The 27,369-nt window shown below is 34.7% G+C and overlaps 2 protein-coding genes across 3 annotated transcripts in view; one reads left to right on the top strand and one right to left on the bottom strand.

Annotated features, from left to right (window-relative positions):
* The window catches only part of LOC5570813 (zinc finger protein 629), a 172,175-nt gene that overhangs the window by 98,951 nt on the left and 45,855 nt on the right, over positions 1-27,369 (top strand). The window lies entirely within an intron of this gene.
* Positions 17,245-18,233, bottom strand: LOC5570814 (gametocyte-specific factor 1 homolog). Its single transcript, XM_001653271.2, has one exon. The coding sequence runs from the start codon at positions 18,074-18,076 to the stop codon at positions 17,309-17,311; it is 768 nt and encodes a 255-aa protein (XP_001653321.1). The 5' UTR covers positions 18,077-18,233; the 3' UTR covers positions 17,245-17,308.

The raw sequence follows: 27,369 nt of genomic DNA, 5'->3' as shown, positions 1-27,369 counted from the left end.
CCTATTATTACATTTTCTAAAAAATTGTTTGTCATGGAAAAACCCGTGTTATTGCTGAACATATCATCACCCTATCTTTTTAGGTAACAAAGATATTGATGAACTACTCTTTTTTTTTTAAAGGATAGTTTGGGTCCCTATAACTGGCTTCGGCGCAAAATGACGCAAACAACTCTTACAAATCATGAAAGTACCATATCGCCCCTTTCGGAAGTTGATAAAAACTTTTGTCTACAAACGTCTTTGCATGGGTTTTTACCTGAGGGGTGCGGTCTCGAATATTTTGGTCTTTCGATTTGTACACAATTTTTTCCACCAGTGCTAACCATTGTTTGTTTGGTTGTCTAGCAGGAAACCATTTTTAAGGTGCACACTTAAAATACTTCACACAAAGATTTTACAGTTTGATGCTGGCTATAAGTCCAATAAATCAACTGAATCGGATAGTTTCTGACCTAATTTTAGTTTAAAATATATTTCACAAATATCTGAAAAAAAAAACATACGCATCAATAAGACCAAGTAGAACGTTCCTTCAACACTTTTAAAAGTTGATAGTCTTTGTGTCACATAAAATGAATAATTTTTTTAGCGTGACTAAGTAATGACCCCACACTCCTAGGCATACTCGGATCATTTTGATGAAAATTTAGGCCCGACAGCAGCCTGGCTGGTTGTTGATATCCAGTTCGCACCCCCTAGGTTTTTACTATCAAACAAATAAGCCGAATTCGACTGATAATTCTTTCACTTTAAGAGATAGAGAGGTGCGATAATCATCAAAAACACGAGTTTTAAGATGTTTAACAATTTTATAGAAGACATGAAAATTGTTAAAAATCTTGTAAATGAGTTACGATTTTTTTACCATAAAGTACACAAATTTGTATGAAAAAACTCGTTTAAAATTCTTTTTTGTTCATAACTTTTTACTTAAACTTTTTACATTTTTCATGTCTTGTTGTTAAACACATTAAAACGCGTGTTTTTACTGAACATTGTACCTTTCTATTTCTTAAAGTAAAGGAATTATCGGTCGAATTATTTGTTTGATAGTAAACACCCATGCAAAGACGCTTATAGACAAAAGTTTTTATCAACTGCTGAAAGGGACGATATGGCACTTTCGTGATTTGTAAGAGCTGTCTACGCCATTTTGCGCCGAAGGCAGTTATAGGGGCCTAAACTACCCCTTGAGAAAAGAGTAATTCATTAATAACTTTTTTACTTCAAGATAGCGTGATGATAAGTTCTGCAAAAACATGGGATTTTTCATGACAAACAAATTAGTAGAAAACGCAAAAAATGTTAAAAATCTTGGAAAAAAGTTATGATAAAAAGTATGATTTTTAGGGGCCACATACAACGACATATATCTCAAAAAGTATAAGAGATTAAAAATCCGTGTCTTCGAAAAAGTTGCTTCAAATTGTCAATTCTACAATTTGGTCGAAGACACCATATGACTATCTAAATGTTTAAAAAAATATAATTTTTCTATGTCACTGGTAGGTGGATTGATCACAAAACTTTTTGCGTCAAAAGTTGCCCTTTAATATACCAAGAAACTTCTCCGAACAAACTATATCGCTAAAATCAACGGTTTGAGCGCTTTAAATCGATAAAATAAAACCAGAGAATGGCATAAAACTCGGAGCGGTGCAAAATATGCATGTGCTGCACCCGACTTTTGCGTGCGTCTCCTGTTTTTTTTTTGAGTGACACAAAAAAGGGTGCGAGTATAGCCGCAACTGTGTGAGAGACAAAAGATAGCTCCAGTTCTACTCCTTAAAACTCTTGGAGTAAAGCATAATGTGCTTCGTTTGGTGCTTTTCATTGAAACCATAATCGAGAACGAATGTGACTGACGGCGGTGTCGAATCATTTTTTGCTTACTCTACTCTTCAAAATCATTTAAGGATTTATTCACAAATTTCACAACGCCGAAAATGGCCATTTTCGACACCCACCCACCCCCTCGTAACGCATTTTGTATGAATATTTTTCAAATTTTGTATGAGCTGTAACATCTTATGGACACCCCATTAAAGTCAACAATAACAATAAAATTTGAATTATTGAGCAATTCTCGCTGAAACCAGGCCGCCATCAGCAACTATCGTTAGAATTCGCTAGTATCGCTAGTATACGCTAATACTAAAGGGTTATACTACTACATAACATCAAGATGGCGTCAACATCCAAGATGGCCGTCAGATTGTTTCATCTTAATTAATGCTCTTATTCTTGCTCGACTCTAAGAAACCACCAGCGATTGAAAACATGTTTCTTTGTTTTTTTATTTATTTGGTTCAATATCTTCAACACCTATGGTTGCACAGATTGTGACTTAATCTAGCGTTTCCATGTCAATTAGTTGACAACGGTCTTCATAGGCCGGTAATTCAATGGGATTGGACCACGGTAGACGACGTAACGCGTATCTAAGAAACGATTTCTGGACGCTCTCTATGCGATGGCACTGTTCGTTATGATACGGTGCCCAGACTTGGACAGCATATTCCAAAGTGCTACGCACTAAGGAGCAAAAAAGAGTTTTTAAAGCATACACGTCGTTGAAGGCAACTGTGTTGCGCCGGATGAAACCCAATAGTGCATACGATTTGGCTGTGACGATAGAGATATGCTCGTTAAACTTAACTTTAGAGTCAATAACGACACCAAGATCCCAAATTTTGTCAACACGTTCCAATTGTTCACTGTCGAGTCTGTACGGGAAGACGAATGGAGAGCGCTGACGACTGTAGGATATCACCTTGCATTTCGAGATGTTCACTTGCATTCCATTCCTTCCGCACCAGTCCAAAACCATGTTCAGATCTTCCTGAAGAGCACAGCAGTCCAACGGTGACAATACGGTACGGTAGATTTTTAAGTCATCCGCGAACATCAAACAATCACAGCGAAGAAGACTACAAATGTCGTTGACGAAAATTATGAAAATTAACGGGCCAAGGTGGCTGCCTTGTGGGACTCCGGAGAGAACGGAGAAGGTATCGGAATATGCGTCGCTAATTTTTACGTAACTCTTACGATTAGTTAAGTACGATGACGTCCAGTTGATGATCCAGTCGGACAAAAAAATATATATTTTCATTGATTGCACTCGCCATATACGTCAAAATCGTAGAACATGATTTAGAAAACCGTTCATTTCATAGGGTAAATACCATTGCTCACCTAGTTTAACCAGTAGCCTAACTTACTCATTCTTTCTAGCTGGCGTACGAGGGGTCCATCAATTTGATAAAACCGAAAGTTTTAGCACATATTTACAAGCTATCAGTGACATAAAATTGGAATTCTAACGATCGATGCCAATGGCGGCCTGGTTTCAGCGAGAATTGCTCTATTGCAAGTCAGTTTGAAGCAAGTTAACAAGTAGTTAGAAAAAGCAAGCTATGAAAGTATATTTAGCAAGCTATGTTTCAACAGAAACACGCGAAGTTTTGAAAATTTTAGTTTCACATGTCGAAAATTGTGTATGTCTCATACGCCCATGAATGAAGTTAGCAACCCCTCCACATGCTCCGAACAGTCGATCATTGCGATAAACAAAAAAGTTTGGATCTCTTCAGAGTTCGGATTCAGATTTCATGTAATTTACAGTAATAACTGCTAAATGTATGTTATTAGCTGTTAGAAAATTGAACAGCTCTTTCTCTTCACTATTTAAAGAACGAATGTTCCAATTTAAAATATTTTAAACAAATATTTGGATACATGGAGGGAGACATTATACTAGAAGTAGGTACATTTTCTAAAGATTTTTATGGTTATCCGTTAATTAAGAAACGGAATAGGAGTTTCCTACGGCGACAGGGATTTTTTCATAAGATTTGAAACAATAAGAACGGATATCCTTAGGAAAGCAATTTAAAGGGGAGGAACTGAAACCGCCCGTGCCACAATATCGGCATAGCAGTTTCTTAAGGTAAATCCTTTCGAAATTAAATTATTCGAACGGCTACCCGAGGGAAGAAAATTAGTTTGTTAATAAACATGATTATAATTTACCTGATGAGTGTAATTATTAAACAAGTGATCATAACTGAAAAATGAGAATTGTTGGAGATTCTACCTGGAGAAATCCGGTTACGGAAAACATTGCCGTTCATGTGCCCAGTACGAGCCCCAACGATTCTTTTGCACGAAGTGTAATCCCAAAAGTTAGACTAATGATTGCCCCGCAATTTGCGCAAACAAATTTTCTCGTAACTTCTTTCACAAGACAGACGCCCTAAGCATGAGAAGAACCTCCAAGTAAACCTCCAAGGAAAATCCAAGTAAATCATTTATTCCATCCTTGATTCCTTGCGATTTGGAAGGAAACTTGATTCCCCTAATGGACTTCAAGATCTCCTGCCTAAATCCTCCAAATTTGGGACAACTGATAACAATTGGTTGCACTCTTTGTTCCCTCATTTGGTGACATTTCCACGTTTAGTGACAGTTCAAAATCCCAATTTTTTGGAAGGAAGTTGTGAATTCAGAGATTCACCCTTTCTTTTGTTCGTGGTTGAAACCATGTAAAATTTAAAGCATATAAATGGAGGAATTGAAAAAGTTACGGGAATTTTCCAAATTTAGTTTGTCACAGTCCTTTAGTTATCTATATTTAATTATACTCAACATTACATTCCAATGAGAATCAATCAATCAGCATCGACTATAAATTTTGAAGGCTCCGTTATTGCCCTTTATCAGCGTCTTCAATGAAACCTTCCATTAAGGCCTACCTCAAAAGGATTAAATTGAGCCATTCAGAAATGGATGATAAATCCTTTTAAATCGTTGCACTGTGCCCCCGTCACCTACGGTGTCAATCCGACGCAATGCAAGGACACGGCGTGCCTTCTAGCTTAGCGTAAAATTTCATTGCACTTTGGCATGAGTGACACAGAAAATGCAATTTTTTTTTGTCAATGCCCTCTCTGTGTGTCGTTCAGGTGTATCGTCTTACTTTGCAACACTCCATACATCTGGGGAACAGCCTCAATAAAGGAAAGTGTCGGCGCACACTGGGGCAGATCGCTGTTTTCGACGGCCAAAACCTCTAGTACTCTGGATATGCACTCTAGAGGTTTGGTATCTTCGACAAAGTGTTTTGGACTAACTTCTACTATATTTTGACACATTCAGATTTGATCTAGATAAGTGGAAACTCATCTAGATCAGTTTTATCTTTTGATAGGAGCGTCCTAGCAAAAAACTTTCTTCTGCAAAGTTGTTCATTGAGGCATTTTTGACATTTCTTCGGAAGACACTTACACTCTATCACTGAGGTGGATTACGATATATGACAATTTAGTAAAAACAGTCAAAAAATCGATTTTGACCATTTTTTCATTAAAAAAATTAATAAAACATTTTTTATCATCAAGTATTAGAAGCTTAATTATAAAAAAGTAAATTTACATCATTCACTAGCAAAATTTTCAAATTTAATTATATTTTTGGTAAAAACAGTCTAAAAATAGTGTGTTACAAAATCCAGGATAATTCATGAAGCGGCAGATGGCGGCAGCTAATTTTTTGTAGTCAAGAACATAAGTTTCATTGTCCTGAAGAAAGAAAAGTGGGGCCACGTGGGGCTTTTTTGTTGTTGTGGTTTGAAAATTTGATGAAAATATGTTAAGAAATGTTTATATTTGTGAAACTTTTCATGAATTTATATTTTTAAATGTATTTCTGAAACATATTGCATGTTGACGAAGTGTTTTGAAGAAGTCATCTCTAAACTGGAATTCCAATAAACTTTTAAACGGAATTCAAGATAATTTGTCCTATATGTGTATCTACCTATCTATCTATCCTTTGATTTTTATTAGAGTAATAGTATTGTGTTTAATAAAAGCCATATTATACGATACCAGTTTGGTGATGACTTTTTCAAATCACTTCGTCAACATGCAATATGTTTTAGAAAAACATTTGAAAAATATAAATTCATGAAAAGTTTCTCAAATATAAGCATTTTTTAACATATTTCCATCAAGTTTTCGAACCACCACAACAAAAAAGCCCCACGTGGCCCCACTTTTCTTTCTTCAGGACAATGACATTTATGTTCTTGACTAGTCGTATACAAAAAATTAGCTGCCGTCATTTGCCGCTTCATGAGTTATCCTGGATTTTGTAAAACACTATTTTTAGACTGTTTTCATCAAAAACATAATTAAATCTGAAAATTTTGCTAGTAAATGATGTAAATTTACTTTGTTATAGTTGAGCTCCTGATACTTGATGACAATTTTTTTTTTTTTACATTTTTTGTATGAAAAAATGGTCAAAATCGATTTTTTGACTGTTTTTACTTAATTGTCATATATCGTAATCCACGTCAGTAATAGAGTGTAAGTGTCTTCAGAAGAAATGTCAAAAATGCCTCAATGAACAACTTTGCAGAAGAAAGTTTTTAGCTAGGACGCTCCTATCAAAAGATAAAACTGATCTAGATCAGTTTTCACTTATCTAGATCAAATCTGAATGTGTCAAAATATAGTACAAGTTATTCCAAAACACTTTGTCGAAGACACCAAACCTCTAGGGTGCATAACTAGAGTACTAGAGGTTTTGGCCGTCGAAAACAGCGATCTGCCCCATTGTGCGGCGTGTGGGCGCTCGTAAAAAACTAAACTTCACAGCTCACGGCTTGTCTGCATTCTACGGTCTTGCATTGGTCAGTGTGTGAAGATTGTCTCGATGCACTTGTTGCACTTTTCTCCGTTTGCCTTCCCTCCATTGCACTTTAGATGGTCTCTTTGACGTATAAATTTTTCGTGACAGCCGAATCACGGTAATTATGTATCTTGATTAATGCTTTCCTCCTTGCGGTGCCTTTGCGTCCCTCCATCCAAGATCTCATCATCACGGTTCGACATCTTGCCATTGGCCACATTGGATTAAGTTATTGCTCGGTCAGACACCCTGGCCTACAGAACCTGCACAACTGTAAGTTTCGTACTCGCGAGACAAAATGAACTTGCTTTACAACACAAGGAACGAAAACAGGTTCGCACGCATTTCGTGTGTCCGATGCGAGCCCGATAAAAACTCTTAAGCGTGGCCGAGAGGTGCAGGATTAATTGGGCGGCAAGTTCAAACGGACAAATCCTGGAACTGCTCCGCAACACGGACAGAATATAGCGTGTTTTGTTTAATTGATACATTGAAAAAAAGGGTTTTGACGTGTTCCAGAAATGAGAGTCTCATGCTTATGCTAACTCTTCGGGAACCTTATCATTTCGTTGGACATCTTGGTTTACTGCCCATAACTGCATATTTGTAACATTCGACAAAAGTAGGCATTGAGTAAATGGGATACCAAGTTTGCATTTTAATGCAGTATGGGAGCAAACCAAAATTTCAAAAAAAGAATTCAAAAGTGCTTATTTGAGGCTGAAATTTTGTACAACTCATATCGCATACTAAGTGAATAGTCAGAAAATAATTCTGATAGCAATTTCATTGCTATCTCATTATGAGGCTCATTTAAAATCTCAATGTGACTGTTATGCGATTATATTTACCAATGTGACAAAACAACTTGGTATTTTTTTTCGAATTTTTTAGAACAATCTCACAGATTTTAGTAAGTCGATCGAAAGTATTTATCATTTGATGACTCTCCATGGTATTAACTCCAATTTGTTAAAAATGTCGAATGTGACTGTTATGCAGTTATGGGCAGTTTATTTTTGGGGGATTTTTTTTTTGCATAGGCTTGGGTTCAAAGAATATGACATAGCTCGTATTTTCCGTGCCTCTAGCTCAAGTTCTTAGGTTCAAGTAAGGAAACAAAGATTGCAGCCAATTGTGGTCAGTTGTTCCGAATTTGGAGGATTTAGGCAGGAGATCTTGAACTCCATTAAGGAACTCAAGGTTTCCTTCCAAATTGCAAAGAGAGGAGCGTTTTGCCGGAAATTCTTAAAGAACACGAACTTCTTCTCAAACATCTTGAAGAGAATAAGTACAATTGTTTTACTTATGACGGCAAAACTGGTCGTCTTGAACCCCACTCAGTACCGTCGGTGCCAAAAGTGGGGTCATGGAACAAAACATTGCCGCATGGATGCAATATGCATGATTTGTGGAGGTTCTTCTCACGCTAAGGACGTCTGTCCTGTGAAGGAAAAAACTAAAATGTTTGTATGCGAAAATTGCGGGGGCAACCATAAGTCTAACTTTTGGGATTGCCCTTCGCGTAAGTGAATCGTCGAGGCTCGTGCCACGCTGATAAACGGTGATGTTTTTCGTTTCTGGAGTTCCCCTGGTAGAGAATCAAACAATGCTCATTTTTCAGTTAACGATCGCTTGATTAAGAATCGTACCCGTCAGGTGGATTATAATCATGCTCATTCACAAACTAATTGTGGTCCGTCGGGTAGCCGTTCGAATATTTTAATTTCGAATTGATCTACCTAAGGAATACCCTGTGCCGATATCGTAGCAGGTAATATAAATTCCTCTCCTTTTCATACTACGAGTAACCGTTCTAAATGTTTCAAATCAAATGAAAAAAAAAACATGCCGCCACAGGAAACTTCTGTTTTGTCTACCAAAAATTCTAACGGAAAATCATCAGGTAATGTACCTACTTCAAGTAATATATCTCCCTCTGATTTTAATTTTCTAACTGAACAATTGAATCAAATGATTGATGCAATGTTCAAAACCAGTACTATGACTGAAGTAGTACAAGTTGGTATGAAATTATCCCCATTTTTTCTTCTTTTACTGACATGTTCTCCTGAATTCATGAAGATTGAGACTTCGCACGCTATGTTTTGGATAAAAAAAGGACTTGTCCTCAAAAGAGCCCTGGCGGAATCGCATTTATAAATTTGGCACCCTAGTGACCCCAGTACAACCCGGAATGTCTGAAAGTCAACTGAGGGTAAGACGTAAATGCTCCCTAATCAGTGATTTACCGCACATAAGCGTTTTTTGTTTAACTGACTGAAATTACAAAGGCTCAAAAGCTTCAGAGCATTACGGAGCCAGTTTTATATTATTATATTCATGAAATAATTTTTATACCGCAATAATCTGAGTACCCAGGTGCTCAAGCTCCGATTTAACATTTTCTATTTCCGATACAAGACGAACCAGCAAAGGGCTGAAAATCTAGTAAAAAAAAACACAATAATAATATGAAATTTCACTTTACTTCAAAGAATGCTTTAGAAACTTTAGCTTTTGATTGTGTGCTGCCGTCCATCTTCTTTTGCTGAATCTTTCATTCCGAGATCGATATTTTTATCAAGTCTAACTCTGTTGGACAGTACAATCTATATTAATGTTATTTTAATGTGAGGCGTGTGCGAACACAAATTGAATTAAAAGAATGTAGCTATAATAGAAGCATGCTTCTATAAAGCAAAAATTATCAAATATTATTTTGTTTTATTGAATTCAAAATCGTAGCACTTTCAGAGCTTGATTTTTCATGTCTTACTTAAAAATCATATTCCTATTATAAGCAAATGCAAAATTTCAAGTTCAACATATATCATAGCTAGAAATGGGAATTTTCGGGATTCAACAACAATAAAATTGTTTGTGGATTCTGTGCAACTTTCAGCTTTGATTTCCGAAATATCGTAAATTGTTCTGTAATATAGTTGGATATTAGGCAGCGTCCATTTATTACGTAACGCTAAAATTTGAAATTTTTGAACCCCCCCTCTCCTCCGTAACGCTTTTTGTATGAAAAAATTTCAATTTTTTGTATGAGCCGTAACGCTTGAGCCACAAATTATCTGTGCTTGAGCCAACTCCCCCCTCCCCCTAGAGCGTTACGTAATTTGTGGATGCCGCCTTATGCTAGTCAACCATTAATTGGTATGAATCCTATACAAACTATTATTTCTTAGCTTTCATCTCAACCAGGTCGAACATTGTGCTTATCAAACTAATTATTACCAGCCATTATAACCAATAACGAAAACCAAAAAAATGTACTAGGGTAAAAGCACCGGTTTTGGCCAGCCTAAGAGAAAATGTCAATAAAAATTAAATGGGAAGCCGTATTTATGCTACAAATATGTCAGATGCAAGCTTTCAATCCATTTTATGTGTATAAAATATCAAAACTGAGATAAAACCATTTTTTCGCTTTGAAAATTCCGTTGGTCAATATAGGCCAACGGAACCAGTTTCGGCCAGAGATTTATCTTCGGTTCCTAAATTGGCCAATCGCATTGATTTCTCATGAGAGTGGTCAAATTAGGAGGCCCTGGCCAAATTAGGTGTATGGGAGTTAAAATTACAAGGAAAATTAATTGTTTTTCTTATGTTTTGAATCAATTTGGACGAGTAAATGAATGTAGCTATATCATGTGAATGTGATCTTCAAAAGGTTTCATGTTGATTGGCTATGTAAAACGGCGTATAATCCCCTGTGTTTACAACTGGCGTATGGCCAAAACCGGAGCTTCTACCTTATTGGAGTTTTCTCCTTTTTTCTAAGCTGTGTTATTTAACTCTCTACTTAGTATTTTGGCTCATGCTAAAGATAAAAAAAATCTTCTTCGGGTGGTTTGTAGCTATAAGATAAGTAATGATTTTTAAGACAAACATTTGAAATTAAAATCTGCAAGTGGTTTTGCAACGATGTTGAAATCCATGAATCGGAATTAATAGGACTCGATAGAAAAAAATCAAACTGCAAAGGAGAAACTTGAAAATATATGACAGATAGTTGAACACAATAGAAAAATTAAAGTGTGGAAAATATTTGAGGTAAACTTTGCTATTAACCTTGTAACCAAATATATTGAAACGTGAGTACATAGGTTCACAAAAATTAACCAGCATACTATGCTACAAAAACAATTTAGTTACATGGTCACATTGGCTCCGTAATGCCTTAAGGTGCTAGAGCCTATGTAATATCAATCAATTTTGAAAAGTTCTTGTGACACGTAGGTGCGGTTTAACACTGCCATCATAGGAACATGATTTACGATATTTGAATGCTTCTTTAATCTATTAAGACGAGTGCACAAATAATATTTTTGCGTGTCTCACGGATCCATTTATATGTCTTTAATAGATTTGAAGTTGTTGAATCTGATGCCGTATTCAGAAATGTTTCAACACTTCACAACTTTAGTTACAGGTTGCCAAAGTTGTGTAAAACACTGGTTGATTGATGACATTGATTGACATTGATGTTTACATGAAATTTTAAGTACGATTTATCAAACTTTTTTTATGATCTAATCCACCAAGCATGCAAAATAGGACTCAAACTTTTATTTCAGATATCATTTAGTTCAAATTGCACGATAAAATTTAGATTGAATCAAGTTAACCCATAATTATGTAAAAAGCGGTATGTTGATGCTTGTGTTGAAAATGTGTTCCGCAATGTAATCTGACATCACATTTAACTACAAAAAAAAATAAAAAAGTAATGCTCGCCAAATTTTTGGATCTATGGACTATACTGTATTGATTTCAAAATGTTTTCAGATTTTTCTTCTTTATTTTTTGAAATGTTCCTCAAAGAATATAGAATCCAATATTACGTCGATCTAAATACTTACGAAATATAATTAACTAACTGCTTAGAATAAGCCACATAAAGTTTCAATTAAATAGACATATCATCAAAACACTTTTGTATGTTTTTAGTGGATGACCCCAAACTTTTGCACGCGAGTATATATCCATATTGGAATTATCGAATCTTATTAAGACAGCTTTTATAAAACAAAACGCTAAAAGAGCAAAATTTTTGAGCTCATTTTTAAGGAATTTTTCAGATGAGGGATTCCACGGAGGCATGCAAGTCGATTCTGATCGACCATTTCAAAAATATCTGAAACTTTGCACAGTTTTTCAGTTCCATCTAAATCGTCATTTTCCGATATCAAATCTTCAAGTTGAGTCACGACTAACTTTTCAAAAGGGTGTATGTGAAAATGGTTCAAAAATATTCAAAAAGCTGCACAGCAAAAACGGTTCGTTCGATTGTTAGACAACTAAAGAAACAAAATAAGACAACTAAATAAAGATTCCATAAAAAATACACACAGTAAAAAAAAAAATTTTGCATTAAAAAACATCATTTTTGTCACAAATGTCTCAAAACCCTATCGGAATACCAACGTAATTTTTTGAGGGAAAACGGTCCATTATATTAGCTATCTACCATAAAAATTTGGTGATGGTAAGCCAATAAACAAAAAATTTATGACATTTCAAATATTTCACAAATTTGACACTTAGTGAAATTTTTTTTTTTTCATTGTTTTTTTTTTAGGACCGCAGTTTGTTGCTGAATTTTTTGTTAAGGGTACCACATGAGGTTAACAAGTTGTTTTCATGATATTTCATTTAATTATTCATAACTATTATAGCATCTATTAGAAAGTTAGACGCGATCCAGTGTTGTGATCTAAAGTCTTGATAATGTCATATTTTTTATTGTACGTAACTGAAGAAAAATTCTCTCAATAGTGTTGAAACCTTTTGATAAAAGAAACCTATAAGAAATCTAATATTGAAGACAAAAGCTACAAAAAAAGTTTTCTATACAGGTATACGACTAGTTTACCTGATAGGTACATACCATGAACATACTCACGAAAAAGCTAAAAATATACTACCACTATGGTTATAAAAGATTTAATTGTAAAATTTTTCTTCAGTCAAGCAAACGACACCAAACTAGTCAGTAAAAACTTAAAAGTGATTTTGTTTATTAAAATCTAACGAGCAACATGAGTAGTCGCTTTCTCAACTGTTGCAGGCCGTTTGCAGAAAAAAAGTGTTCGAAAGAGCTACGAAATCTCACTGAAAGCACCGAAAGCAGGAATTACTAGATGCACCGACAACAACTGAGGAGTTACCAGAAGTACCAAGTGCAGATAGTCTTGCCACGGTACCATCAGCGACATCTGTTTCAACAAATCAATCAGAAGATGAGTGCATCCAGAAGGTCAACATCGAACGCTTCAACGAAGGGATAGCTGGAATAAAAGTGACTCCGATTAAATGGACGAAGATGGTTTACGTCAATTATCCCGAGAAAAAATACCGTGAAATCAACGAAGCTGTACGAAGAAACCTCTTCAAATTAGGACCTGAGGATGTGGAAAATACAGACTACGATGAGGTAATTATGAATATGAAGGAAAGGTTCTCGAATCTAGCCACGACAAGGAAAGAAAAATTATTGATTTTGTCGATGCTGCCAAGCTCGTGGTCTATTCAAGACGCCATTGATGAGTTCAAAACCAATAGAAATACAGCAAAAGAGGCAAAACAATTCAAAAATAACTGTCTTGCAACCAAAAATGCTAGGTCGAGTACTTCATTAACAGATGAGACAAAAGAAAAAATAATTCAATATTTTGAAGACGATGAAGTAAGTAGAGCTATGCCTGGCCAAAAAGATTATGTATCTGTAAAAAAAAAGATGGAAAGCGTCAAGCAATCCAAAAACGATTAATGATGACTACTTTGAAAGAAGCGTATACACGCTTCAAGGAAATTAACGAAAATATTAAGGTAGGTTTTTCCTCATTTGCAAGCCTTTGTCCAAGGCAATGTAAGCTTCTATCCAATTCAGGAACACATAATGTTTGTGTGTGCACAACACACGAAAATATTAACCTAATCTTACATAGTTTGAAAAGAATCAATTTATCAAAGGATATTAAAATGTTAACTGGTAGTCTTTTGTGTGAAAATACAACATCAAATTGCTATCTACGATCTTGTTCGGATTGTCCAGATTCTTCATCATTGGAAAATACTTTATTCACTGAGTTTGAAGAAAATTATATTGATCAGTTATCATTTGAGCAATGGGTGACCACGGATAGGTGTGACCTAGAAACTATTGTAAAACCTGTAGATGAGTTTGTGTCATTTTTTTGCTTGAAATTAGAAAGTTTAATTCCTCACGACTTTATTAAAACAGAGCAATCCCGCTTTTTAAAAAATACGAAAAATACATTACAAGATGGTGAATTTTTAGTCATTTGTGATTTTTTTTGAAAACTATAGCTTTGTATTGCAAGATGAAGTGCAGTCCCATCACTGGAACGTACAACAAGCTACAATTCATCCATTCGTTATTTATTTCAATGGAAGTACGCAAATTGAACATTTTAGTTTTATTGTAATTTCCGAAGATTTAAGACACGACTCAGTATCTGTAAATTTGTTCATTGCCAAAATGATTAACTTTTTACGCGTTGATAAGGATAAAGAAATCAGAAAGATATATTTCATGTCTGATGGAGCAGCATCGCAGTACAAAAACCGTAAGAATTTTTCGAGCCTATGTCAATTTAAATCAAAGTACGGAATTGATGCAGAATGGCATTTCTTTGCTGCGTCACATGGCAAAGGTCCTTGTGATGCTATTGGAGGAACCATAAAGCGCATGGCCACAAGAGCAAGTTTAGCCAAAGAACGTGAGCATCCAATTAAAACTGCAAAAGAACTATTTGATTGGGCGAATCGCAGAAAAGAAGAAGATTTAACAAAATTTTCATTTTGTTTTACTACTACTGAAGAGTACGAATTAACGGCATCAGAGCTCAGCGAGCAATATAATAACGCGAAAACGATCCAAGGAACCCAAAAATTTCACTGTTTCATTCCATTGTCAGAAAATAAAATTAAAGCAAAACTATACTCGAACTGTACTGATAATGATGCAAAAGTGTTCGATATTGTAAAAAAATTGAATAACAATAAATAAATAAATAAATAAATAAATAAATAAATAAATAAGTATTAATAAAATGTTTTCATGATCTCATAACGCATACCCAAATCCAAAACTTTTAAAGTTTATATATAACATTTAGAAACTCATCGATCATACTCTAAAAAAATATCCTGGTAAAAAAAAAATATTTTCGTGTAATCTGTTAATTCATTTTAATTTATACATATATACATATACATATAATATTTATATATATACATGATATTTATACATATAATATACATAATACTAATGAATACATGAAAACGACTTGTTTAATTCACGCAAGGCCCTTAACAATAAAATCAGCAACAAACTGCGGTTCCCGTAATAATTTACACCGAAAAAAAAATTTTTTTTTCTACTAAATGTGAAAATTGTGACATGTTTGAAATGTCATAACTTTTTTGAATATTGGTTTACCATCACCAAATTTTTATGGTACATAGCTAATATAATGGACCGTTTTCCCTCAAAAAATTACGTTGGTATTCCGATAGAGTTGAGATATTTGAGTTTTTGTGTCAAAAATTATGTTTTTTAATGCAAAAAAAATTTTTTTTTACTGTGTGTTTTTTTTTTTTTGGAATTTTCATTTAGTTGTCTAACTTTGTTTCTTTAGTTGTCTAACAATCGAACGAACCGTTTTTGCTGTGCAGCTTTTGAGCTTGAGCTTGAGCTTGATTGGCCGCCCGTGGATGCACTCCAGTATCGCCAGATCAGCTGCACTTACACAAGGAACCAACCGAATGACTGCTTGGGACTAACAGGCATCCTCAGTGTATAAGTGCTGGTGATCTTCTATTTTTAGGCAACAATGGCACCTGCCACGTCAGAATGCAGACCAATGAGGGGAAGGGGGAGGAATTGATGATGCATTTGAACTGACTCCCACGTAGACCGTATATTCCACTGCATCCACGTCAGTTCATGCGGGAGTATATGGATTGGGGGAAAGGCATGGCAGAGAGGTTTGCTTTTGTGGTTAGCAGACTGCCTATGTATCAGGCGTAAGAATGGCGTGCGCGTGGAAGTAGGAAGCGTTAGGGAAACGGTTTCTTGTCCGTCTCTGGTTCTAGCGTTTGCTATGAACGAATAGTTTGAGTGTGATATATTTAGAATGGAAGATAGAAGCAAGTGCGAGATACACAACTACAAAGTACGAGGAAAGGGACGGGCCTGGGATTGATCCCATGACCTTCTGCATATGAAGCAGAAGCGGTAGCCATCAGACCACCAACCCCGTCTCGTTTTTGCTGTGCAGCTTTTTGAATATTTTTGAACCATTTTCACATACACCCTTTAGAAAAGTTAGTCGTGACTCAACTTGAAGATTTGATATCGGAAAATGACGATTTAGATGGAACTGGAAAACTGTGCAAAGTTTCAGCTCAATAGAAAAAAATGAATTAAAAAATTTACCAAATTTTGGTGCTGTTGCTTGGAATCACTCAGATGTTGACTTGACTACAATCTCACATGGAGCTAAAATAATTACAAACAAATTGATGAACATCTCTACTCACATCCAACGGTTTAGGTGTGTGGTCTTTGTGTGATTACATCGATTTTACCATTATAAAATTAAACAAAGCCTTTCTTTATACAGTAAATTCGGGTGTAATTGATCAGTAGGGTGAAATTGATCACCGTGTCACGCGATTTTATTTCTTACTAATAATGCACCAAATTCATTGTAACCTATATTAAATGAATGGTGTTTGTCCTCAATAATGTATATTTGTGTATAGTGAAGTTTTTTGTGTCACAGAATGTTTATTTCTATGAAAATAATGCAAAATTCCAGAATCAAGTTTGGTGTGAAATTGATAGACATCCATAAACTTCTAGTTCTAAACAAGGATTTGGACATGGTGTAAGCCTGAAAGTTTGTAAGGATTCTAAAAATATATCTCCAAAACAGATTTTACTATCAAAACTCTTACCAATTTGCTCGTTTTGTTGAAAAATTTGATTTTCTGCTACAAAGTAGCGAAATCCTATGGAAATTGCCTACATTTAGGCGTTTTTCGCGATATTCTTGAAATTTTATTATTGATTATTCCCATAAATATTGTCTCGTTAAAAATTTGGTAGGCATATTTGAATTCAGGAGGCCCAAATTAAGTATGTAAAGTTAATTTCAAAACTAACAATAATCACATTGACAAGTGATCAATTTCACCCCGAAATGGGATTCCCCGATTTTTAATTTTAGAGCTGATTTTTGGCACTAACATCATATTTGTTATAAAATTTCGGTGCATAAGGCAATGAGGTTCACCGTCGTACTTGTTTTCCTGCATTTAGTTGTATGATATTGTTGAAATTTTAGAAAGCATACCGAGGAAACAGTGAAAAATGATCAATTTCACCCGAAATTACGGTACCTTGGAATGAGATTTGAATGGAAAAGTGAAACGGTTATTATTCATTGTTAAGGTGGTTATTTCGACATATAAAAAATGATAATAAGAATACAATTCAAGTTTATGATGTGTACTTATAGAAATTTATTGTCATTATTATACAATTATCAGTTTGTATATATTATTTGCATCCCACGCTTATCTTTTTCGAAAACTGTGCACTGATTTCGTCAATATCATTACCAATGCTATCAACCTTTTGCTGGTGTGTATCCTGCTTTTTCTCTAATGGTCGATCCCTGCCTTTACCATCATCCTGCAAAGTTTTCTCCGGAGCCATCTTGGGCTCCTCGCTGGAATATTCCGACTCCGGAACAGGCCCACGATACTCTTTGAACGATGATCTGTCCAACGGAATGTGATCCTTCTTGCGATTCGTTTGGGGTTTGCTTTGCTTCCTGTCCGAATCCAGCTCCCGGTGCCGCTGATGTTCCTGGCGGTAGAACTTTTGTTTGTCCGAAGGTCTCAGCAGAGTTGCTTTACGTATAATTTTGGCTGATTTGCAGTACTTCTGCGGGTTGTACGCCGGCACAGCAGAATCGTCCCAACACTCGTCGTCATCCTGAAGAGATTTTCCAGGCCCCTGAGTCGTGATGGATTCATGATAGATCAGCTCCGGTTCATCGTTCTTGTAGCTGCTGTTGGAGCTCGAAGGTCCACTCGCTATGCAGTATTTGTACAGATCGAACGTTGCACGATCTGGACAGCTATCCAGGTGAAGCTTCAGCTCTGGTCCAGGAACAAGGTGGATCGTATTGAACGGACAGGATACCAATTTCTTGGAAGCGTTGTTCTTCCTGCACTTGAACATATGGCGTTGCATAGCATGAGGCAAGATGCGGTGCGAACGATTATATGGACATTGTAGAAGCTCTTCAAAGTGAGACATTGCTGGACTAATCACACAATTAATCACACTTAACGTTAAATAAACGATTGACGATTGAGCACTGAACCAGTTTTGCCACTGTTCACAATATATGCGAGCTGTAGGTATCAAAATGACTGTTCCTACGCGGAGCTTTTCAACTGATGGGAAAACAAATGATAATATATGAATAGGTTTCAAATGTATTCGTACCAACAAGTTAAGCGCACATCGGTAGGCATACAACACTTCTTTATTGTTTTGGGAACACGTTATCCTACTAGGGTGGCTACAATTACACAAAAAAAGTGTCAACTATATTAAAGGGGAAACTGTGGAGTTTTTTTCTAAAACTGGAAGCTTCTTTCTAATTCCGGCTGTAGCTCTGCAAATGTTAAATAGATTTCTGCAACAGTTTTTTCATTAAACATGTTTTTCGTGATGAAAAATAACAGAACAATTATGAAATTCCGTTTAGGTATTCAAACTATCATTTATCCAATGACAAGTCATGACATGAAACAGTTCTTGTGTTACGAAATATTTAATCCAATGTTGATGGTATTGAAACCTCAAATGAAAACAGCTGTTTTAAAATTTTAGATTAAATTATGAAAAACATGATGGTTTATAAAATTGGGGAGACTTAAACGAAGTGGGCTACCGTGTTGTTTCAAATTATGGACATTTAAAGCCATAGTGAAATATAGCTCAGCAAAAATCATATGAAATAAATTATTCTGCATGATACCGTTATCAAGTTATTAACTACCGATAACGTCATCAAGCTATTAACACACTTAACTTTCGAATTGTAAGTGAAAATTTGGATTCTACAACTTGGATTTACTTAACCTTCTTTCTGTGCGAGAAAAAATCTGTTGTTTGTGCCTTGGGGTCGTATTGACTCCAAATCCAAATTGTGATAGTTTAACCACGAATTTTCAATCGATTTCTTCTGTTATAATCAGGTTTTACTTAACCCGTACACTGTGTTTAATTTTCTCGATTCCATGCGCTTTTTGAATAGCGCCTAAACCGTTGATTTTTGCGATATAGTTTGTTCGGAGAAGTTTCTTGGTGTATTAAAGCGCTGCTTTTGATGAAAAAAGTTTTGTGATCAATCCACCTAGCAGTGAGATAGAAAAACTATTTTTTCAAAACATTTAGATAGACATATGGTGTCTTCGGCAAAGTTGTAGAATTGGCAATTTGAAACAACTTTGTCGAAGACACAATTTTTCTATCTCTTATACTATACTTTTTGAGATATATGCCGTTGTATGTGAATGGCCCCTATAAATCATATTTTTATCATAACTTTTTTCCAAGATTTTTAACATTTTTGCTGTTTTCTGCAAAGTTGTTTGTCATGAAAAAACCCGTGTTTTTGCTGAACATATCATCATCCTATCTTTTAAAGTAACAAAGTAATTCATGAATTACTCTTTTTTCAAGGGGTAGTTTAGGCCTCTATAACTGGTTTCGGCACAAAATGGCGCAGACAACTCTTACAAATCATGAAAGAACAATATCTTCCCTTTTAGCAGTTGATAAAAACTTTTGTATATAAGCGTCTTTGCATGGGTTTTTACTATCAAACAAATAAGCCTTATTAAAACGAATTCTACTGATAATTCTTTTACTTTAAGAGATAGAGAGGTGCGATATTCAGCAAAAACACGCGTTTTAAGATGTTTAACAACTTTGTAGAAGACATGGAAAATGATAAAAGTTTAGGTAAAAAGTTATGAACAAAAATGATTTTAAACGAGTTTTTTTATACAAATTTGTGTACTTTATGTTGAAAAATTCGTAACTCTTTTACTAGATTGATAGTTTATCGACAGTTGCCACTCTATGTGACTGAATTACTATAGGAGTCGACGGGTGACATCTGAAATATGCAAGCTTACTTTGATCGACAATGACTACGGGCGAGTCACGTGAAATCGCTCGAATTACAAAATAGACCCCTAAACCAGCTTAAAAGCCTAAGCAGTGGTGAAGAAAGAGAATTAAAACGGTCTAGCATCCAACAAGTCTTCAGGACATTAAGGGCCCTATTTTATAAGTCGAGTCGATCAAAAACGACTCGACTGGAGTCACTGTTGACCAAAAATTTCGCTCGACTTGACTCTGCCACTCGAGTTTATCGACTGTTGTCTCTCTATGTGACTGGATTAGTATGGGAGTCGACGGGTGACATCTGAAATATGCATGCTTGCTTTGATCGACAATGACTACAGGCGGGTCACATAAATCTGCTCGATTTACAAAATAGACCCCTAAGTCCGAATGGCCACATACAGTTCATTTCAAACGGTGCAAAACTATTTATTTATAATGTTGTCTATCAGATCTTAATGATTTATGCAAATTAAAATGATTGCAATTGGAAATAAATAGAGATAACTTCTCATGTCCCAAAAAATAGCCCTTTTTTACCCGACTTGACCCAGAGACCCACCGGAATAACTCCGGCCACAGAAATATCCCCGAGTTCTTCTGGCCACTTTTGGAAACTAGATATGTGAGCCAGTATACTGACAAAAAACCATTTGAATCCGTTAAGTATTCGCTGAGTGGTGAGTTAGTTCGATTTTCTACCACTAGAACTAGTGCCTTCTAGTCGATGACGAAATAAAGACCTTCATGTCCCTTGCAATTGCCCAAAATTTTATGGCACATAAGGTAAATATTAAAGCAAAATCTAGAACGCCGTGCAAAATGTAATGCGATCTGTCAAACTTGGGTACCTTTTGCAAGGGTCCGAAAGCAGTACTAGAAACGGTACCCAATCTGAACCCGAGTGGGACAGACCAGTAGAAGCATTAGCCGTAGAAGGTCAATGTCGCGACTGTTCGTGTGACCAACATCTAGTTTGCCTCGCTCTGACAGTCTGAGTACCGGGTCTATAAGTGTGAAATCAATTTTTTCAACCATAATAAAACATTCTCTACAACATGGCACTAAACAAACAATCAAAAACTTCAATAGTAAGTATTAATAAAATACTTCTATTATGTGATAACAGCGCCACTAGCGTTCTACTACTTATATTTCTATTGACAGACCTGTTCTAATGGTAGAAAATCGAACTAATCATCGCGCATAGAAACTAATCAAAGCGCATTGAAAGTTTCAAACTGGTATATTGGCCGATAAATCGGTAAAGTTGTTTATTAGATCGAGGGCTATACGCTGCATATTTAATATATGTTCAACATTACACTATGGGCGATCAGGTGACCAATAATTGAAAATATGACTTATTCTGATAGGTTCTTCTTGTACATCATTCCATAGTAAACACTTATGTTAAGATATTCCTGGAAAACTAGAGCAAGATTTTTTGTAGTTTCATTGATACAGTACGCCAAAGTTGAAGTTTTTCACAAAAAAAGATAACTAAGTGCGAATACAAGGTATACGTTGGATGAAATATACTGCATAATGGTATAATTTTCTACATATCTTTATACAGTGTTCAAAAGCTTACTGAAAATGCTATCTTATAAAAATAAAACGGATTAAAAATTCGTACTTTAGTTCAGGCAGATGTGAGGACTACACTGAGAAAACTATATTCGATTTTTTATCTAAACTTCACACATCCCATCCTTTTTTGTCCCAAGTTGTCCCTGGCTAAAATTCATTTTCAAGGCTTTTTTTATGTAAACTAAAGAATCGATTGAGCTGCACATTTTTGCACTTTTTTCACTTAGGGCTAATCGACTTTTTGTCAATATTTTTAACAATTTTCCATTAATATCAGCTTAAGATTATTCCAGGGAATAATTGAATATCGCTAAATGATACATATTATCATAGCTATTTTGATTCTAATATTTATATTGGTCTTAACAACGGTAACTGCATAAGTGGCCTATATGAATCGTTAAAAAAACCCTTATTTTCGCTTGTAGCGAAACAAACATAAGTCTCGAAAATTTGTTTATTGAAAACAAAACATCAAATGTGTATCACAAAACTCTTATATTGGACATGAGACGTCAAACATATTTTTTGCCAACAACTAACATCAATTTCAAGGTAAAATCTCGATTGAGTGATTCCTTGTAATTTTTATTCTATCCAGTTATTCAATAATAATACATTAATCATTAAAAATTTACCCTTCGGGCTGTCGCGCTACTGTACTTTGTACAACAGCTTTGATTTACATGTTATCATTTTACAACAAGGATATCTAGGGTAACGGTCGTATTTTGGACCCCCTAAGGAAGTGATTTTAGTTTTTTGTTCCAATTAATAAATTGCACAGCGTAACCAATTCAAAGAACATGCCAAAATGTAGCAAAAAGCTTCTTCTACGAGATAAAAATGCCCATACAGTCATGTAGGATCCGAAAAACGTCGAAAATAATTGAATTGTGAAGCACTGTCTGTCATTATTTTGGACACACCAATACATTTTGGACCCTCAAAGTATATATTTTGGACCCCTGGCATTTTTTTATCGTTTGGCTACAAAGTCCACGATACTGGTTGTATAATATGCTTGCCCATAGTCTAATCAATCGATTGACAATGGAAAACCGAAAAAATCTACGCTTTTAGTTCATAAATTTGAAAAAAGTTTAATTAGTCTGATCGTGTGAAAACTGTCACCAAAATTTTACATTTCTACTTAGTTTTGCGAAAAACTGGTATTTTTGAGTATATTACAATTAACCCGGTTTTGGGTAATTTTTGATGAAAATTTAGTGTGTATTTTTCGTCAAACTTAAGTTTACGGCTGGTGTAAAGTATGCCTGTCATAAAAGAATCGATATTTTGTGTTTTAGCCAGCGAACTTTTAACCCACACTAGATTCGAACTCTTGCCCCACCGGTGGGGCAAAAGTTCGAATTAAACAATCAATTTTGAAACTGTTATAACTAAAAATGGGTAAATATTTTGACACAAGTTTGTTCAGGAAAGTTATAGCCAATATGTTGAAGGTTCACTGTATGGTATTTGTTTTGTTTTAACTGCTATTGTTTTTCTGGAAACTTTGATTATACCACTAAGGTCGAACTTTTGCCCCACCTTACTCTACCCACAGCTTGCATGCAACTTTTTCATGTTTAAAATTCAAATTTAACAATTCTACTAATTTACTAACAATGAAATTAAATACATTTAAACAATCTACTAACATTGATAGCATATACTAACCCTGTACTAATCCAACACCACTGAAAACTAGAAACGTGACAGTATACAAATAAAAATTAGCACGAATTAAAAAAAAGACTAATAATTTGTAACAAACGGTTACAAGTGTTCCCATATTATGATTTGTGGGATCAAGCCTGTTTAGTTCCTCATACTGATTTGCCATCAAGAGCCAACGTTCCAGATACATATTAGATATGTTACGAAGTATTTTCACTATCTAAAAGCAATCCAAGCACGATTTGGGCAATGCTTTATATTTAGTCTTAGTTTTTTTTTTATTTTATTCATGTTTATTATTAAACATCCTTATCTTTTATAAAATATCAAATTTCCAAACAAAATCACGTGTCACATAAAACTCGATTCCATGTCAATTGGCAAGACACTCTCAGTGAAGGCAATATCCATCAATTACGTAGAGCTAAAATTAAATCTTTCAACAATTTTGGTCAAAAAATCTGTGCATTTGCTAAAGATTGAAATTCGAAAACTGTCTGGAGGAGATTTTTATTATTAATTTCCTACGTTCGTCAACCGCAAACGCATACATCATTTTATCCGACCAATCAGTGAGTTCAATGGACGATTCTAAGGATAAATTGACGTACACACCAGGTCACTGTCATAGCAACCTGGTTTATACGCTAAAATAATCCGAATAAACACTCTGCAACCCGAGTATTTCTTCAGATAGTTAGGTGTATGTGCTCACGTCAATACGTTTTCCTCTAATTGTTTGAATATTTCAGACCATATTAGCGCTGTTCGCATGTCCAAGCTGTGTATGATTAGCTAAATAATCCATATTAATGAAAAAATGCATTTTGGTCATATTGGCGCTAACGTTGGCTATGCAAATATGAGCAGTATACTAAAATAAACGTTTGAAGTAATATGATCCTTGAACATGTTTCTATATTTATTATGCCTAAGATGATTGACTATTCATGATAGTTTTACATTTGTGTTTTTTATGTTTCGTTTTTTACCCTTAAAATAACTTCATCGATTGCAAAAACATGAAAAAAAAAGTATTTTTTGTTTCAATAAAACACACTTCTGATGAAATGTTTCACCCTACCCTTTTCGCTATCAAAGTCCAAAGATTCCAATAAATACTACTAGAGTGATAAGGTTTCATGTTTTATCTACTGCTAAATATTAAGTTAAGTCAAATGTGTTTTTTTTTTTGAGGAGCAATTTCATAATCTTTTTTGCAAATATCTGAATACATGCGAATTTCATAGGAAAAATCAATAGAGATCTTTGTTAACAAAATGTCAAATGGTTTTGAAATCTCGACACAATATCTAGTTTCCATGAACATCTAATAGGGTAACCAATATATGTTTGACCTCTATATATGCTGGGCCCCCTAAACCATTTTTGAACTAATTTTCCCGTTACAATCAAAAGATCAATTCAATTTGCCAGTCATTTGGAAAGATAGGACTGTTTCAAACTTGCATAAACCGTTTGTGCATAAAAAATGTCTTTATTATGACTAAAATTAAATTATTTATTCCAATCGGATCATACATACAATCGTTTTACGCAGAAAATTAAGGCTACTGAAATTTTTCAATTGTAAAACTAATGTAAATCTTCATTTTGGCATGTTCATTGCTTGCTTACGCTGTTACATAAAAACCCCAGAATTATTCTAAATTATTTACCATTTGGTGTTGGTGGTGTCTTTAATAAAGCATAATAATACTAATAATAATGAACCATTTTGGGCTAAAATTTGTTAGGTGGGAGGTTAAAAGTTGTCGGCGAAGATGAAATTCCACATACATTTTGTATGCGATTGAAAATTCAAAATTAAAAAAAAATTCCCAGAAAAAATATTTTTAAACGTTCATATGTTGAAAATTTGGACAGGATTCTAAACCTCGTCAAAAAAAAACTTTGATACATGCAACATTGATACCACTGCGGAGCTTTTTTTGTCTCAAGCACCAACGCTATTTACTTAAATTAGGGTTGCTAAGTCCACATCCAAACGTCTACTTTTTGAGACATTGGCTGTCGAAAATACATAAGAGTGCGGCAAAAGTTCGAGTGAGACAAAATTTCGTTTAAGATAATCAATTTTGAATCTGCTATAGCTAAAAAATCGGTAAATATTTTGACATGAATTTTTTCATCAACATTGTAGCCAAAATGTTTAAGGTCCACTATTCGGTATTTATTTATATTCAACAGTTATAGTTCCTCTGGAAATATTGTTTATTTCACTAAGGTCGAACTTTTGCTCCACATTACTCTATTTAACGATTTCAGTCATGTTTCATACAAGTTTATCAGCTTAGAAAAATAGAGAAAATAAGTATTTTATACAACTTTGACAGCCTGTGAATGTTGATGTGCTGGAACATTTGTCTCCAAAAAATTAAGTGATTACGTGGATGTTGGTTCATCTCAATAGCTGCTCCTGTACTATTTCTCACAGAATTTGTATAAACCGTTAAGGGGGCAGGCCGTCATTGATTTCGGAGTTTTCAAAAGCAGTTTTTTTGTTCAAAACAATCGGTTCCATACAAATGAATTGACCTTATTCTATGATTCAAGATGTTACAAAAATAATTTGATATGCTTATCTTGAAAATCATGGTAATTCTTCAAAAAGTTTGCAATTTTAAAAAGCTTGTGCAAGATTTCTTGAAAACACTCTCAAATGATGTGCAACAAATGTTGCAATTTTCGATTTACTATGGCTTTATTTGCGCATTTTCCAAAGTACATTAAAATTTTATATTTTTTTTAACAGTGGATCAGATTATCAGATCAAGTATAACGAGTTAAAGATTGTCTTTTTTGTTATCAACAGCTCCCAACAATTTCAGAAACCACAAAATGTTCCCAACGATACTCTATATCGAATTATTATTCATATAATTCAACATCTATAAATTGTTGGTGCGATTTATTATTAAAATTATTTACATACGCGATTTTTAACCAATTGTACCAAATGTACAGGATATATAGATGTTTAGTTTCGAATGTCATTTCCATAAAGTTGCCAAAATTCAAAATTCATGTTTTGCCCAACATTTGTATCAATGATTTTACAAAGTACATTCTTTAGATATTACGTAGGAGTTTAACTCCAGCCCTAAACAGTTTCCTTGTAAGTTCTCCCATATCTTTCTTACAATTCTAATGATAACAATAGTGTTATGTTGGTGGTGATTTAATGGTGGCCCAAAGGCGATGTAGGTTTATATGAAAATTACTATGGAGAAATTTTGAAAAATGTTCCAAACACGTTAGTGTTGATATATAAATACCACCGAAAAAGCTAAATATTTCATAGACTACTATTATTATCGTAAGGATGGTAGAGCAGGTATGAGAGATCGGATTTTCAAACTATTTTTATTCTTGAATCGCCCTAGTGCATCTTGCCCCTTCTACCCCTAATGTGTTATCAACTGATCCAGACCCAATACCAAATCTCGATTACTTTTTCAAATCGACGTAAGTAACTTCCATACAGTTTTGAGAAAATTAATTCAGAAGAATCACAACCTGTCTTCTAAAACTGTTTTAAAATGAATCATCTTTTTCACATTTTTTCGCCGTGTACATTGCTTAAATTTTGCATACAATAAGCTCGCATTTAAAAACTAGGGAGTTCCTGTTATTTCCCACAAAAAGTTTATTACAAAATGATAAGCCGATTTATTCAGTTACTTTCGACGTTTTTGTACCAGTGTAAAATCGGCTCAAGTAGTGTTTTGTTTTGATTCGTGGTTAAGTCACTTTGTCTCTCCATACAGCGGCGCGGCGAAAGTAGTGGTTAGGTAGCGAAAGATGAAAATCTTACTTTCGTCGTTTTGTAATTCCGGAAAGTAAACATTCTAAAAGTGAAAAATCGAGTTGGTTTAGAGCAAAATGTGTAGAATTTCGTCTACGAAACACGTAGAATCGATAAAGTAAGTTTGTATACTTTTTTGACTTGAGTCTATTTGAATAATTTTTCGAGAAATAGACTTTTTCGAGTACTGCTTCGATTCGTCATAAAACCGGAAAGCACGGGCAAAAAAGTCATTGAGCTTGTAAACTTGTTTTCGTTGTTCCAAATAGCACTCCAATGGATTGCCGCCAATCACAGTGCT

Source organism: Aedes aegypti, chromosome 3 (genome assembly GCF_002204515.2).
Source record: "Aedes aegypti strain LVP_AGWG chromosome 3, AaegL5.0 Primary Assembly, whole genome shotgun sequence".
NCBI lineage: Eukaryota > Metazoa > Arthropoda > Insecta > Diptera > Culicidae > Aedes > Aedes aegypti.
Note: the sequence above shows the minus strand (reverse complement) of the source record. Positions and strands in the feature narration are given on the sequence as shown.

Bases quoted from the DNA above. Each gene is read 5' to 3' on its own strand.
- LOC5570814 (XM_001653271.2), bottom strand. From the start codon at position 18,076: ATGTCTCACTTTGAAGAGCTTCTACAATGTCCATATAATCGTTCGCAC.